Source organism: Chionomys nivalis, chromosome 21 (genome assembly GCF_950005125.1).
Source record: "Chionomys nivalis chromosome 21, mChiNiv1.1, whole genome shotgun sequence".
NCBI lineage: Eukaryota > Metazoa > Chordata > Mammalia > Rodentia > Cricetidae > Chionomys > Chionomys nivalis.
In genome coordinates this window covers 41,338,009-41,354,604 of record NC_080106.1, presented here as the reverse complement: position 1 = coordinate 41,354,604, position 16,596 = coordinate 41,338,009, and the positions used below count along the sequence as shown (strand labels likewise).

The window sequence follows — 16,596 nt, the reverse complement described above, 5'->3', positions numbered from 1 at the left end:
GATGGGGTGAACAGTAGGGTAAAATGTACAGGTTTAAACAGACACATGAACTGTGTTGAGAGATACTGAGCCAACAAGTACCATGTCAGCATGGTGGAATTATGGAATTAGTAGCAGTTCTGTGTTTGGCCATTTTTAGATGTTTTTAGGGGTCATTCGGAGGCCCTCTGGGATACCAAAATCTACAGGTTTGGGCTCCATCTATAAAACAGTGTAGTAGCGACATGGAACCCACACTCGTCCTCTGTGGGCTTCATTCAGATCATCTCCAGGTAACTTGGAATTTCTGATGCAGTGCAAGCGCTCAATGGGCAGCTGTTAGACTCTATTTTTCAAACAAAATTTAGAAAGCAGATTGACGATGTGGTCATTTAACAAAATAACAACTGTAGGTTCGCTTCTAGAGCCTATGACCTCCACACTCATCAGGTTTACAGTACTAGGCACGAATTCTCTGCTGTGGAACAGCCCTCAAATTCAGTCGGTAAGCAATGGTCACCAGTAATGCCCCTGTTGCCCCAGTGAGCACATTCTTGTTGCGGCATGCAGGGACCAGTACTGGGTAAGATCATTGATATATTCTGTATTTTCTTCTTTGACACAGGGTTTCTCTGTGTAGCCCTGACTGTCCTGGAACTCACTCTGTAGACCAGGCTGGCCTTGAACTCAGAGGTTGCTGGGATTAAAGGCGTGCACCACTACCCAGCTATATATTCTGTATTCTTTAGGAAAGAGGTGAGGGGAAAGTCTATATCAGTTTTGTTTTGTTTTGTTTTGTTTTTCAAGATATTTTCAGTCTTGGGTCTGGAAAGAGAGCTCAGCGCTTAGGATCACTTTCTGCTTGCATGGAAGACTCAGGTTCAGTCCCCAACACCCCACATGGAGATTCACCACCTTCTGTAACTCCAGTTCCACGGGATCTGATGCTCTCTCATGGCTCTCAGATTCTCAGGTGGCACACAGACGCAAGGCACTAACAGGTCCGTCAGTTCAGTTCCCAGATGCAGAATCTGTAGTGTGGAAAGGTGAACCTCAGTACGAATGTATCAGCTCGCTAGGCATGATGGTGCACTCCCAGAACTCAGGAGACAGAAGTAGGTGGATCTCTGTGGGTTCAGGACCAGTCTGGTCTATATTAGAAAGTTCTAGGCCAGTCAGGGATACCTAGTGAAACCTTGTCTCAAAATAAATAACAAAAGGCCATATCGTGTTTTAGCATCGTGTGAGCACTCAGAGTGTCCATACCATATTATTAGTAATACTGAGGCTCTCTCCGAGGTAGATATCAAAAACCTTAGAACTGGGTATGGTGGTGCATGCCTAGAAACCTGCATCCAGAAAGCTGAGGCAGGAGGACTGCCATAAGTTTGGAGCTAACCTAGACCACTGAGTAAAACTATTTAAAAGACATTGATTCTCAGCCAGGCATGGTGGCCCATGCCTTTAATTCCAGCACATAGGAGACAGAGGCCACAGATCTCTGTGAGTTCGAGGCCAGCCTGGTCTATAGAGCAAATTCCAGGACAGCCAGGGCTACACAGAGAAACCCTGTCTTGAGGGTGGGAGGTGGGGGGGGGTGATTCAAATTTGATTCTGTTTTAGAGAGCTGGGTGCTCCTGTGATCTGCATGGCCTTTTCCTTCCCATAGGCTGTCCTCTGGCCTGTTCCAGAGCCCCACCCATGTGTTTCATTGTTGGGATGTTGGCAGTGTCATTTTTCCTGTTCTGCTTATCCCTACTCCCGTTTCTGCACTCACAGTTCTCTTTCCCTCTGAAGCGTGCACCAGAACACCATTCCTGCACCTTCAGTAGTTGCCAAACTCAGGTTCCCACACGGGTCCAAGTGAGGCCCAAGCTCTAGACTCCTGGTAAAGACCTGTGAGCTCCCGAACATCTGCACTCCTAGGACTAGTCCTGACCAGTCGGGGTCAGCTGTTTGCAGCCTAGTTCCAGCTGTATCTGTCACCATGGTATCTGTCACCATGGCAACCCACTCCCCACTGGAACAAGGAGGGTTACTGCAGTTGTGGGTTTCCTGGCTCAGTCTCCCTGTATAGCATAGAATTCTGATCCTTTAACACACGCCTCAACACCTCCACTTTGTTCACCACCTGTTTACTTTACTGAGTGATGCTGGAGCTAAAGGTTTCTAGATAGGACCAGATTCCAGCTCAGTCCCGTCTGAGCTGGTTCATGAGGGACAAATGTCTTCCCCTCTGCCTCAGTTTCCTACTCTGTTAAATGGAGCCGATCTTGTTATCCATTCCAGGTGCTGTAATACTTGAAGTATTGGGGGCAGTCAGGAACTGTGTGAGGAAGCGTGCAGAGGAGGGGCAGCCAGGAAGTGTGCAGAGGAGGGGCAGCCAGGAAGTGTGCAGAGGAGGTCAGTCAGGAAGCGTGCAGAGGAGGGGCAGCCAGGAAGTGTGCAGAGGAGGTCAGTCAGGAAGTGTGCGGAGGAGGTCAGTCAGGAAGTGTGCGGAGGAGGTCAGTCAGGAAGTGTGCGGAGGAGGTCAGTCAGGAAGTGTGCGGAGGAGGTCAGTCAGGAAGTGTGCGGAGGAGGTCAGTCAGGAAGTGTGCGGAGGAGGTCAGTCAGGAAGTGTGCGGAGGAGGTCAGTCAGGAAGCGTGCGGAGGAGGTCAGTCAGGAAGCGTGCGGAGGAGGTCAGTCAGGAAGCGTGCAGAGGAGGGTCAGTCAGGAAGCAGGCAGTGAAGGGTGCTGTTTTATGGTCTAGAACAGTCTCTAGGTCTCAGGAGGGTACCACAAGGGAAAACACCTGTCCTGGACACTGGGACAGGGCCCAACTTCAGTTTTGTGTATCCTCTGAATCTTCCTTAAAGATATTTAAGGATTAAAAATAACTGGAAATTGAGCTGGGTGTGGTGGTGCACACGTTTAATCCCAGGGCTCAGGAGGCAGAAACAGGTGGTTCTCTGTGAGTTTAAGGCCAGCCTGGTCTACAGAGTGAGTTCCATGACATCCATGGCTACACAGAGAAATCCCGTCTCAAAAAGCAAACTGTTAACTGGAAATTTATACTTGGGCTTTGCACACTGGGCTAGCAAAACTTCCCCAGTAGAACCGGAGGTGTGAGTCAGAGGTAGAGCTCCTGCCTAGAATCCCCCAGTGAGGGGTGTGGATGTGTCTCAGCGTTAGAGGGTTACCACAGCCTGTGTGAGGCTCCTCTTCAGCATACAGAAAGTTCACGAGAGCTCATAACCGCTTGACCTGCCTGGAGCTGTGCAGCGCTCTGTGAAGTGTAGAATCAGGAGATGATTGCTTTTTCTTTCCTTTCGGGGTGGATGACGCTCAGGGCCTCACATGAGCTGGGGAGTGCAGCAGACTGTCCTGGGCCGTGCTGTGGGCCTGGGTATTGGTCCTGGCAGCTGCAGTGCTGATCCTAACCAGTTCTGCACTCTTCCACTTTGATCCTTTACTTAGAGAGAACCAGGGCTCCGGGGTTCCCATGTCTGGTCCCAACCTGTCCACCACCAGGCCAATCCAGCAGGACCTGGGCCGCCAGGACTTGCCACTGGCCGAGGACCTTGACAACATGAAGAATAACAAGTTGGCCACCGGGGAGCCTGTCAGTCCCCACGACAGCCTGGGCCACAGTGGCCTTCCCCCAAGCCCCACCAAGATCGGGAACAGCACCAACCCTGGTCCCACCTTGGCCACCAACCCCCAGAACGCTGCCAGCCGCAGGACGCCCAACAACCCGGGTAACCCGTCCAACCCCGGCCCCCCCAAGACCCCCGAGAACAGCCTTATCGTCACCAACCCCAGCAGCACTCAGCCCAACTCAGCGAAGACTGCCAGGAAACCCGAGCACATGGCGGTGGAGATCCCCCCAGCCTGCCCGCCCCTCAACCACACTGTGGTCCAAGGTGAGGAGTTGCAGAGTTACTGGGCCTTTTTCTCCACAGTCCCTGCTCACAGTCTTGGGAGGAAGAAACACTAGACCCTGTGTGCAGCCCTCAGTGGACTTGGCCTATGGCCATGCTCCACACCCTACCTTCCCTCCAAAGAGCCCACACTACCACATGGGAGTAAGGAATCCCCAAGTGGAAACTGGGAGCCTGGGGACAGCGCAGCTGGAAGCATCATCATTGTAAATGGTGTAAATCATTGTAAATGGCACAGTGAGCAAGGAAGGAGCTGGGGCCTGGCCTGGTTGGTAGAGTGCTTGCCTAGACACACTCCAGCACCACAGACAGCCTACAGTAGTGGTAGGTGGGGGTAGGAAGTTCACAAGTTCAAAGCCACCCTTAACTACGCAGTGGCCTTAAGGCCAGTCAGGACCCCGTGCCTGTTAACAAGGATAATGTCTGTTTATCCCAGTGTCTATGTCTCTTGGAACTGCTGTCGCTGCAGCACACACTTAGGAGCATTTGCATGCTCTTCTCTCTCCTGCTGACCAGATGGCTCACGCACCAGTGTGGCCCATTTGGATCGGCCTCACTCCTCTGTCACCTGGGGCTCCGGCCCCTAAAGACAACTGCGTACATTCCTGTGAAGAGCGAGTCAGTTTTGGGCTTGGGGTTGCTGTGTTTTGAGGTAGCATCTCACTGTGTAGCCCAAGCCTAAGCTAGAAGTGACCCTCCTGTCTCTCTTTCCCTGTGGTGGCAGAATTGCAGGTGTGTGCCACCACAGCTGACTTCCCTGTGGTGGGTCTTGATAATAAACTAATTTTATTAGTTTTCGGATGAAGAAACAGACTCCTGGGGAGGTTCAGCCTGTCCACAAACAACCACACAGGGCTGTGGAGCCTGCCCAGGGGAAAGGTGCTGCAGTCAGAACTGGGTGTTCTCACAGGGTCTAAGTTCTCTACTCTGTGGGCAGCTGCCCCATGCAGGTCCTAGTCACATCAGAAAATCTAAGGGAACGGAGGCACCATTGCTCTGTAGAGTGGGAGCTGATATTCTAGGGCCAGTTCACCGGCAGCTGTGTGACCTTGGACTGGCCACTTTACTTCCCTGTGCCCAGATTCCCTTCTCTGTCAGGTGGTGGGCACAGGCACCAAGCCCACAGGGTCGGGTGACACCTGGTGCACAGGAAGCTCTTTCCCCAGTATCCTATGCTTAGCATTGGCTCCAGGAATGACTAGGAGTTCAGAGCTTTGTGGGTAAGGAGGAACCCATGTTTATCTTTGTTCCAACAGTGAACAAAAATGCTAACCCAGACCCACTGCCAAAGAAAGAGGAAGAGAAGAAGGAGGAAGAGGAGGCAGACCCCGGGGAGGACGGCCCAAAACCCATGCCTCCCTACAGCTCCATGTTCATCCTCTCCACCACCAACCCGTGAGTGTGGGAGCAGAGGGTGGGCGGGGAAGCAGTGCCAGATTATTCTCTTCAGCACCATCTTGAGTCTTGAGGCCCTCAGTAGTCCCTCTTGCTTAACTCATAGGAGATAAAAACTTGTCATAACATACTACCCTGGAGAAGACCCCTTCTTGCCGTGAGATGGAAACCGCTGCTGTAATGCCGACCTGTGCCCTGCTGGGACAGTGTCCTTTAGGAATTGCTGCCTTGTCCTGTCCACGACCTGCATGACCTGTGTGGCAGTCGTGCCTCTGAATTCTGTGAATAACCATTGCGCCACACAGATGTGGACTCTGGACCCTTGCATGTCAGCTTTTTTCTAAAGTTCAGTTTTTCTCCTTTACTAAACAAATGTCTAAGTGGCACTTACTGTCAAATATTGTTCCAAGTGCTTTATAAATTTACAGAATAGCCTCTTAGCATTGGTGCAGTGAAAGTGGGTGAGGCTTGAGCCAGAATAGGCTGCTACTAACAGCGCAGGTTTTGCTTGTTTGGGTGATCTTGGGGTTGGATCAGGCTTTGTGCGTGCTAGGCAAGCACTCCGCCAGCTAAGACGCAGCTCAGGTTTTCTGCTCGTGGTGGAAGTGATGGGATTTGTTTTGAGCTTTGTTTTTAATTTTATTTATCATTGGTGTGTGTGTGTGTGTGTGTGTGTGTGTGTGTGTGTGTTTGCCATGGCTCCTGTGTGGAGGCCAGGAGACCCTGGAGTCATTGTTCTCCTTCCATCTCCATGTGGGTCCCAGGGATTGGACACTGGGCACAGGTTAGCAGGGAGAGCACCTTTACAGCTCACTGGCCCTTGTCTTTTGTTTTGTTTTGCACATGTATTGTTAATGTTGTATTTGTGTGTGTGTGTCTTGTTTTTAGTGTGTGTGATTTGATGATGTGTGTATTTTGTCGTGTGTGTTTGTGTGTTGAGTGTGTGTAATTTGTTTTCAGACCAGATCTTACTCTGTGACCACACTGGCCCTGAACTCATAACATAGTCCAGATGTCCTGAACTCTTAGTGATTCCTCAGCCACATCCTCCCTGGCTCAGATTACTGACAGGAGACACTACTCTCGGTTTCTTTTTTTAGACACTAGAATATTTCCCACATGGAAAACCTAGCCTTGAAACGGCTCCGTGGGTAGAGAGGCTGCGAAGCCTGCCAACCTGAGTTCAGTTCCTAGGACCCACAGAATCAGCTCTCACAAATTGTCCTTTGCTCTGTACAGGCAAGCCTTGGCACCACTACCATCCCCCTCACACAGATAAATAATGTAATTAACTGAAAGAATAAAAGTGGAGTCTTCCTACGTCCTGCAGAATCAGTAGTAGTAGTGATTCCACTAGCGTCAGAACCAAGTAGTTCAGTTGTTTGGAGGGTAGGGACTCTTCCACAGGCAGCACGACTGTCTCAGGTAGCTGAGGGTTTCCAGCTGCGCTGGACTACTGGACCCACCCAGCGCCCCATGGAGAGTCCTTGACAGATGGTCTGGGTGGGGCAATGGAATTGGACCTGTAGGTGAGCAGAGGGGAAGGGCCCAAGAGCCTGCAATCTGAGTGGCTCCCTGCTCTGCCCACAGCCTTCGCCGGCTGTGCCATTACATCCTGAACCTGCGCTACTTCGAGATGTGCATCCTCATGGTCATTGCCATGAGCAGCATAGCGCTGGCCGCCGAGGATCCTGTGCAGCCCAACGCGCCCCGCAACAACGTGAGTCGGGGCTCTGCTCCCCATCTGAAACAACAGACGAGACAGACATTTACCTCTGAGCCACACCTGCAGTCCCATTGTATGACTAGCGGGACTCTTATCCTAAGGGAGCAGGAGCCTGACTCAGGTGGTCATAAGCACCCTCTGCTGGTCATGTTCAGTAATTATCACCCCTTGAACCTGTACCTCCTGCCTCCCACCACACACCAGCCAAGGTGTTCTATGTGGTTCCTGAAGCTAGAAGCAGGGACAGAGGCCATTTTTGCTAATCCAGACAGAAACAACTAGAGCCCAACTCTGGGCAGGATGGTGGAGAGAGGAAGGGGAGGGTCCATCATCCCAGACTGAGTGGTGCCCTCAAAGTGAAAGAGAACCAGATGGCCAGGTGGCCCCAGCGTTTAGAAGATACTCCTGGAAACAGGAGAGCCCTGAGTGTGGACACTGGCCCGCCTACCCCGTCACCCCAAGGACAGTCACCCCCACGGTGGAATGGACTCCCCCAAGGCCCTCTTAGTCCACAGGCTGCTTGGAGTACTTGAAACAGGCACTCTCGGTGACCAGCCCTCAGCAGGGTAAATCGGTGGGATTTGCCGCCATCTGCTGGACACTTTGATTCACAACCTACACATCTTTAGTCCTGCCTGGGAGTGGCTCCTGGGTGGAAGCTGTGCTTCTGGGGAATTTTCAGTGTTCCCACACTCCAGTGGGCAACTGGTAGACTTACTAGGAGTTGAGCAAGCCTGTGATTGGGTTCCCTGGCCTTTTTTTGTCCGTGCAGGTGCTGCGGTATTTTGACTATGTTTTCACAGGCGTGTTTACCTTTGAGATGGTGATCAAGGTAAGAGCGGTACTGGGGACATCCACAGACCTTCGAGAAGAAAAAACTCAATCCAAGAGTAGATGTGCTGAGTGTGTGTGAGGGTAATTCACCAGACAGTGTGGTGGAGAGAGGGAGGAAGGAGCGGGGAGGGCAGGGAAGAGCAGGGAAGTAAGGAGTGACCGTGGCTGGGAGGACTTTAGTGTACACATCAAAGGAAGTGAGAGCTGTGGAGAGCTCTGGGACTCTGCATGAGCGCTCTCAAGCACCCTCAGATGAGGGGATTGTCAGGGACCAAGTAGGCCATGACGAGGCCAGGAACCACAGATCACAGCAGAAGTAAGAGGTAGACAGAGTCTTGGGAGACTCCAAATACAGTGTACAGGGCTTCCTGGTGCATGATCTCCTACGGGGTTCAGGCAGAGCACACTCTGATGCTTGTTCTTGAGGGCTTCAGAGTCAGGTCAGGCTCCCTTTCCTCAGAAGGACCACCTGTCATCCCAGGAGGGGGTTATCCTACTAAAGGGTTGGGGGCTCTGAACAAACTCTTCTCTCCCTCTAGATGATCGACCTGGGCCTTGTCTTGCATCAGGGGGCGTACTTCCGTGACCTCTGGAACATTCTAGACTTCATAGTGGTCAGTGGGGCCCTGGTGGCCTTTGCCTTCACGTAAGTCTCCATGCAAGGCTCCCACCCCAAGTCTGAGTCTTGCTGTCAGATGTGGGTCGTATTCCGGAGTTCTGAGACAGGAATGAGAGCTGTGGGCCAGTGGGGGTGGGGGGTGGGCAGGGTATGCCCAGTGGCGCTGCAACTGGCTTTGTGCATGCCATCACCATTAAGGAAGGAAGGAAGGGACCAGAGCCACCTTCCATTCCTCCCACAGCAAGGAGGTGGCCTCTCGCTGTGCTGCTTCTGGTATTCTTGCCTCTGGGGACATCTCATCTCCCTACCCACAACCCCCCTACATGTTGTCTCTTTGGGGTACCCCTGAAAAGACAATCAGAAAGCAAGTGTGCATGAGATCCCATCCCCCCTGTTCCCCAAGGCTCCTCACCATGTACCTGGTGGCCTACTTCTGTGTGTCTCTGTCCTCCCAAGGCTCCTAGGATGCCCTGCCCTCGGCAAGATTATATACTATGGCACCACTCCACAATGGCACCCTGGTGATAGGTGGCAGTTTCAAATAAGGCTCCTAATTTCTGAGTGACCATTTTAAAATGGCAACCATTTCAAGATGGCACCCAAGTTCTGAGTTACCGTTCCAAGCTAGCACCCACTTTGTGGTGGTGCTGGAGAACAGGGCAGCCATTCTAAGATGACCGTAAATTCTTACCATCATCCCAAGGTGACGTTATAGGGTTTAGGGGCCATTGCAAGTTGGTACTCAGGCCTGGTGATGGTGGTGCACGCCAAGATGGTACCCAGGTTCTAGATAGCCATTCCAAAATGACCCCTTAGGTCTGGGCAGCCATTCCAAAATGGAGTCCAGGTTGTTGAAAACCATTTCAAGATGGCAGCTGAGTTCTAGGAAGCCATCTCAAGCATGCTCAGGGGTCAGAAGCAATTCCCACATTTACCTGAAATCTCGCCATCATTCCAAGATGGTGCGTAAGTGCAAAATGGTCATCTCAGTGTCCCCGGAGGTCTATGCATCCACTTGATATGGTATCTAGTGTCTCAGTGGTCACTCTCAATGGTGCATGAGCTCTGCCATCCAAGTTTCTAGATAGCCATTCCAGGTGGTGTCCAGCCTGAGATGGAGCTCAGTTTAGGTCTAATTGGAGGGGGAGCCCGAGATCCCGGCAGCAGGCCTATCAGGGAGAGACCTGACTTGCTCCTCATCCAGAAATCCATCTTGGAAACCCAAACTGTGCTTATCACATAGGTCAGTCCCAGAAAGAACGGTCTTACAAGGTCTCTGACCCCCCCACCCCCGGCACAGAGACCTGAGGGTTTCTTTGGGCTGTCTGACTGGCTGCCTCTCAGTAGGCATGGCCTCTCAGCCTGCTCCCTCCCCTGGCACTAAGTGTCGATTTCATGACAGAGGGCCCCAACTGTTACCCATTTCCAGATGAAGGGCTACAGTAGGATCTCCCAGGCTGCCCCCTGGAGCACAGCAAGCTGTGGTTATGGTGGACATGAATCAGCATTTCCATAGCCAGCAGGCCTAACTCGGCCTGACTTCCAGCTCTTTCCTTTTATCCACTCTTCCGATTCTCTCCCTGTCCTCCCTGTATTCTCTTCTCTTCCCTTCTTTTCTTTTTTTCTGGTCCTGAGGATGGAGCCAGGGGGTAGAACCAGGGGCCTTTGCACTGAGCCCTGAGCGATGCCCCCAGCTCTAGAATCAGACTTCCAATGTTCCCACGAATTCAGTGTAAACATAGTGCTGTGCTGTGTTCCTATAATTCCTTGTTTTTAACCTTTCCCCCTAATTCCTACGTAAGAGAAGGTCAGACCAGGGACAGCCATGTGCCTGTGCAGGCTGGCAGTTGTAACAGAATCTGGCAGTGAAAGCATGGGCCACAGATTCTCTTGGAATTTTGGAAGAACTTGGAATTGTGGATCTTACTATGAGGCAGGAGAGGAGACACCTTGACCCCTCCCATTCCCCTACTCACTACCAAGAATCCACTTGGCCCTGCCACTTCTCACTGAAGACAGGACTGCAGCTCGGTGCAAGCTGGCCAGCACCTTCTTTAGGTCACTCCTCCATACCCAACAGCAAAAGCAATTGCCAGTTGCTGCTTGCTTCCCAAAAGACGTTTCAGAACCTCCTTGTCCCCCAGTCCCCAGCAGCAGGCTCTGCTCTCTTGTACCTGAGGTGTTTCAACTTGTGAGTCTTTGCTTGGTGTCTCCTTGTTGTCATGGTGGAGCAGCAGCTTGCTGTTTTCCTTTCCTTTCCTTTGTCTATCCCACGAGCCTGTCTGCTCATAGACAAGTTGGAAAGCCCCAATAGGAGTAAGCAGTACCTCTGTCTGGGTGTGGTGGCAAATGTGAGGTCGAAGCAGGAGGATTGCTGATCTAAAGCCAGCCTGGGCTATGAAGCACAGATGTCTCAGTGAAGAAGAAAAAGTTCCCTAAGTCTGGCAGACTCTCGGTGCCTCAGTTTCCCCATGCAGCAGGTTGTAATGGCTCGAATGAGAGGAAGCGCCTTGTGTGTGTCACCTATGACGCTGTCACACCAGAGTAGTGATCCTCATTCCACACGAGAAACTGAGGCTGAGGCGAGGGGTGTGGAGAATGGAATATAGGCCAGCAACCTGTCCCACTGGGCCCTTCCTTCCCTGGAAGGTCTGAGAGGCCGAGGAGCAGGAATGAGGAGGGAGGCTGCTCCCTTCTTGAATAAGGGGGATTGAGGCAAGGACTCTAATTGTCTGCCTGTGCTTGCCCAGGGATGTGCTGAACCCTCTGAATGATCCCCCCTCCTCTCCTCACCCAGATCTGTGTGTGTGGTCTGTGTTGCCTAGGTGTGGGTGTGCATACATGTGCATACATGTGCTCTCCATCCACTAACCATGTCCATCTTCCATGCTCCATCACTAATGAGCCATCTCACAAGCTCTCACCATGAGGGACGTCACGCTCAGTGCCGATGCTTTGGAGCAGCTAGCTGACATCTCACAGCAGCTGCTAGCTAGATCATGATCCCACCCTCACTGCCAAGAGTCCATCTGGCACCACCGCCCCTCCTCCAGAGCAGGTCTTCAGCTGCTGGCAGACTCTGGCATAGCTGCCAGAGTGTAGCTTGATCCAGCTCCTCCTGCACCCTTAAAGTCACACTCCCAACAACTAAAGAAGAGGCCCTCCAGCAACACCCTCAATAGCCCTATCCCCGAGGGGCTCTCCTGCAGTACCTTTAAACAGCCCTGTCCCCGAGGAAGGCGGATTCAAGCTCAAGATGCAGACATGTGGGTTTGACTCTCAGTCTGCCTAGCTTCCTCATCTGGAAAATGGGCACAGTGGTGCCATCCTTCTGCAGGTAAATGCAGTGACACAAGACTCAGCAGCACATACACAGAAGGGGAAGGCCACGGGGCTGGAGCTCAGGAAGTGCTGGCCTGCTGTGCTAGTGCTGTTGGAAGCATTGCTAATGCCAATGGGGAAGGGCTGTAGACTCACAGGCAGGCCTGAGAGCCCTAAGCTGGACCTCAGGGAAGGCTCAATAGAGATATTTGTAGACATTAAGCCATTCAGGGTTGAAAAAAGAAAATTGTTGGGTATAACAGGATGCCTAGAATCCCAGCTTCTCAGGAGGCTGAGGCAGGAGGACCACAATGTCAAGGACTGCCAGTAAATTTAGCAAGTCCCGGGCTGGAGAGATGGCTCAGAGGTTAAGAGCACTGCCTGCTCTTCCAAAGGTCCTGAGTTCAATTCCCGGCAACCACATGGTGGCTCACAACCATCTGTAATGAGGTCTGGTGCCCTCTTCTGGCCTGCAGACATACACACAGACAGAATATTGTATATTAACAAATAAATAAATAAATATTTAAAAAAAATTTAGCAAGACCCTATCTCAAGAGGTAGAATCCCCCAGTGAGGGGCTGGGGGCAGCTCAGCAGTAGAACTCTGACCTAGCATGTGTGAGGGCCTTGATTCCATCAGCAGCAACTCTCCTTCCAGAAAGCTCCACCCACCAGAGTGACACACACATCTACATCCCAGCTACTTAGAAGTTGGAGGCAGGAAGATCAGTCGTTCAGGCCAGCCTGGGCTACATCTTGACGAGTCAGTCTAAGTCAAGGTGGAGGCTACTGATACTGAAGCATCATGAAGACAAGGCCATTTTTCAGATGAAGCTTGTTGGCAGTCAAAGCGCCATTCAAGCCTCTGTTCCCTCCCCATGAAACTCACCTACAGCAAGCTGAGTCCCCGTGCCAGGACGGCTGTAGGAAGCGACCCTGCTCTTGGCAGTGACTGAGTGGCAAGTTCACCCAGGGTAATAGGCAGCCCCAGGGCTGCCTTACTCCTTGGAAATTTGCCTTTGGAGCTGCTGTCAGGGCCATGTCCTGCCCAGGGCAGAGACTGAAGGAGGGGCTGGTCCCCTGCTCCCTGGGGTCCCCGAGCCCAGTGCCCATGTCTGTCTGTGCGTGTCCTGTGTTCTCTCTGAGGCCACTCACGATTTGTCTCTCCTTCCGACGCCACCTCACCAGGAGCAGTACACGGTAAAGTGCCTCTCTCTCTCTCTCTCTCTCTCTCTCTCTCTCTCTCTCTCTCTCTCTCTCTCTCTCTCCTATTCTGTGTTGTCTACCGTGCCCCGTTCGCAGCCATGTTGGTTCTGGCCTTCTTTTTCTGTGGCCTTTGTTCTTGCTGGTGTACTGTTGCTTACCATGACCAGAGCCTGCTCCCCAGGGGGCAGAAGAGTCACAAGGGCTCACAGCCTCACCTGCCACTGTGACCCACTAGCTCTTACCCAGAACAGAAGGGGCAAGACGTGTTCTTCCTCACATGTGATGTCAGCAGGGCCAAGCAGCGGGGGAGAAGAGTCACCAGAGCAGCTGAGGTGTGGGAAGTGGGCTTTCCAAAGAGCAGGTGGCCATAACACTGAGGAGCCTCTACCTGGCACATCTTTCTAGCCCACTGTGGTAGGGCACACCTAACCCTTAGGGACTGAGGCAGGAGAATCTTAGAGGTTCAGGTTTGCCTGGCTTACATAATGTGTCCCTGCCTCAAAAACGGTAAGATATATATAGAAATCAGTGTTCTTCGTTAATACGTAACAAGCAGTTAGAAATAAACACTGATCAGTGGACAAAAGTATATATGAGGAAATATCAGGACTGGGTGATGGTGGTGCACGCCTTTAATCCCAGCACTCAGGAGGCAGAGGCAGGTGGATCTCTGAGTTGGAGGCCAGCCTGATCTGCATAGTTCTAGACCAGCCAGGGATGCATAGACAGATTCTTTCTCAAAACAAAACACAGAAAAAAAAAGACACCTTAGTTAAGGGTTTGTCATGCAAACATGAGGACCCAGGTTCAGTCTCTAGAACCCATGGAAAGCCTGACATGGTGGCACGCATATATAAACGCAGAATGGGGTGGAGAGGCAGATCCCTGGGGATCCCTTGCTGGCCAGGACGAGATTCTGCTTCAAAAGATAAGTGGTGGTGGTGCACGCCTTTAATCCTAGCACTCGGGAGGCAGAGGTAGGCGGATCTCTGTGAGTTCGAGACCAGCCTGGTCTACAAGAGCTAGTTCCAGGACAGGCTCCAAAACCACAGGGAAACCCTGTCTCGAAAAACCAAAAACAAACAAACAAACAAAAAAACATAAGTGGTGACACCTGGAGAATGTCACCTGAAGTTGACTTGCCTCCACCTGCATACATACACAGACACATGCACACTTCTACACAGACACATGCACGCATCTACACAGACACATATGCACACACACCAAGGCAAGAAACACATTGACTGAGAGGGCTGGAAGCACAGCACACACACACAGCTATAACCAGCTTTCCTCACCATACCAGGAAATGGTGCTAGTGCTAGGCAGCTCTGCCCACGACTTGGGCAGTAACCAGTATGAACATGTTTGCTCTGGGGCTTCAGCCTTGGTCCACTCCAGTGTCCTAAGACCTCACACCAATTGTGAGTCAGTAGCTGGGATAACAGCCAAGATTAAAGAGAAAACACAGAAGAATTCATCATAAATTGGGCCTCCGAGGGTTTCCTATTAAACACAGCCCTTGTCTAAGCCTGACATAGATCTCTCCAGAAATAGCACCAGAGGCTGACTGGAGCCCAGAGCTGTCGAGGGAGACATCAGGAAAGGGAGGTGAGCATTGCTGGGTGGTCAGTGTGCAAAGCCAGATGGCGCACACCCATAATCCCAGCACTCAGGAGCAAGGCAACATGGGCTACATGGTGAAACTTTGTCTCGGAAATAAAAAAAAAAAAAAAAAAAAAAAAACTGGTGAGATGTCTAAACTAGTAAAGACACTTGCCACCAAGCCTGACAACCTGAGTTCTACGGGATCTGTATGGTAAAGGAGAGGACCAACTCCCGAATGTTGTCCACACATGCTGTGACACACATTTGCCCACAAGATAAATAAATCTAATTTAAAAGGTTTTTTGACTATCCAGGTGCTGGTGGTACACACCTTTAATCCCAGCAGTCAGGAGGCAGAGACAGGTGGATGTCTGAGCTCAAGGTTAGCCTGGTCTACAGAGTGAGCTCCAGGACAGCCAGAGCTACACAGAGAAACCCTGTCTTGGAAAACAAGCAAAGAAGTTTTTTGGCTGGGCATGATGATGTGCACCCTTTAACCCAGCCTTCATGAGGGAAAACAAAAACAGGGAGATCTCAGAATTCAAAGACAACCCGGCCTGTGTGCACCTTTTAACCCAGCCTTCATGAGGGAAAACAAAAACAGGGAGATCTCTGAATTCAAAGACAACCCGGCCTATGTTGTGTGTTTGAGGACTCCACATTAAGGCCTTCTCTCCAAAAGCAGAAAAAGAAAAAAAAAATTATAGAAATCCAGGGGTTGTGGCCAGAGGTTGGGCCATGCAGCAGTCAATGAGTTGATCTAGATTGCAGAGGGCATTGGCATGTCAAACCAAAAGTCTGCCTTGCTCTTTAAGAACTCAGATTTGGGAAGGATCCTCGGTAGGATGAAATGGTGACCAGTATGTATGAGAAGACAGGAAGCAGATATGTGGGGCACTGGGGTCTGCCGTAAAAGGTGGCCCCAGTGAGCAGTGGTCACTTGGGATAGCACCCTCTGGGGCTTGGGGTGAAGACAGCAGACAAATGTGACGCTAGGATGTGTGTTTGGGCCCCGAGTAAGGGTGGGGGTCCGTTAACCTCAAGCTCTTGGTAGCCCCGGGACATACCATTCTCTTAGGAAGCCAAGTTGTGGGTAGCTAAGGGCCCCCTGTGTCTTTGGTGTCTGCATGGCTGAACTCAGCAGGCCACACTTTTTACCACTGGCAGAGATAGATGGGAACCTTAGCTGACTGAGGCAGCAGTCATCGCTGAGGTCATGTTGGCATTTGAAAGGACCAACCGCTGGTCACTGTGTCCTTCAACTTGAGGGAGGTGCACCACCCTGAGTCCTTCAGAAGGAGGGTAGATCTCTGGCAGTCACCAGCCTCTGAGGCCAAAAGGCAAAGAGCAGTGGAAGAGCTGATGCGGAAGGCAGTACGTGGTGCACGCTAATTAGCCCCAGAACTTGGGAGGCAGGTGAAGGAGGAGCTCTGTAGTTCCTGGCAAGCCACAGCTCCATAGTGAGACACTGTCTCAAGAAACCTAAAAGGAAAAAGTTAGTGCAGGGTGGGGTCTTCAGAAAACTGTGAGATCAGGATCTCCTCAAAGCCATCTGGTTTCCAGGCCAAAACTAGAGCATCCTTCGGAAAGGGATGGGATGTGCCAGGCTCAGCCCAGACCTGGGTGCAGGCACGAGAGACCACATGGGGTTGTGGGCCCCTCCCCAGCCTGACTTCCACTCCATCTCTTCCCTTCCCCAACCCTGACATCCCCCAACAGTGGCAATAGCAAAGGGAAAGACATCAACACCATTAAGTCTCTACGAGTCCTCCGGGTGCTACGACCTCTAAAGACCATCAAGCGGCTGCCAAAGCTAAAGGTGAGACAGGTGGGGAGAGAGGCCCTCAGACTGGCCGCGCGCAGATGGAAGGGTTGCACATTCCTTCAGGATGGTCTGAGAAACAGACTATGGTGGGAAGACAATCCAAGTTCAAGGTCAGCCTGGATCCACAGGGGTTCCTGTTTCAAAACACGTTAAAGGA

The 16,596-nt window shown here is 51.6% G+C and overlaps 1 protein-coding gene across 8 annotated transcripts in view; it reads left to right on the top strand.

The window, feature by feature from the left end:
• The window catches only part of Cacna1a (calcium voltage-gated channel subunit alpha1 A), a 289,933-nt gene that overhangs the window by 209,779 nt on the left and 63,558 nt on the right, over window positions 1-16,596 (top strand). For all 8 annotated transcript variants that reach the window (XM_057754012.1, XM_057754011.1, XM_057754008.1 and 5 more), the window contains exons 22-27: window positions 3,437-3,882; window positions 5,157-5,295; window positions 6,886-7,015; window positions 7,794-7,853; window positions 8,395-8,501; window positions 16,334-16,433. In XM_057754012.1, the coding sequence (XP_057609995.1) occupies window positions 3,437-3,882; window positions 5,157-5,295; window positions 6,886-7,015; window positions 7,794-7,853; window positions 8,395-8,501; window positions 16,334-16,433 (982 nt within the window). The remainder of the gene's footprint in view (window positions 1-3,436; window positions 3,883-5,156; window positions 5,296-6,885; window positions 7,016-7,793; window positions 7,854-8,394; window positions 8,502-16,333; window positions 16,434-16,596) is intronic.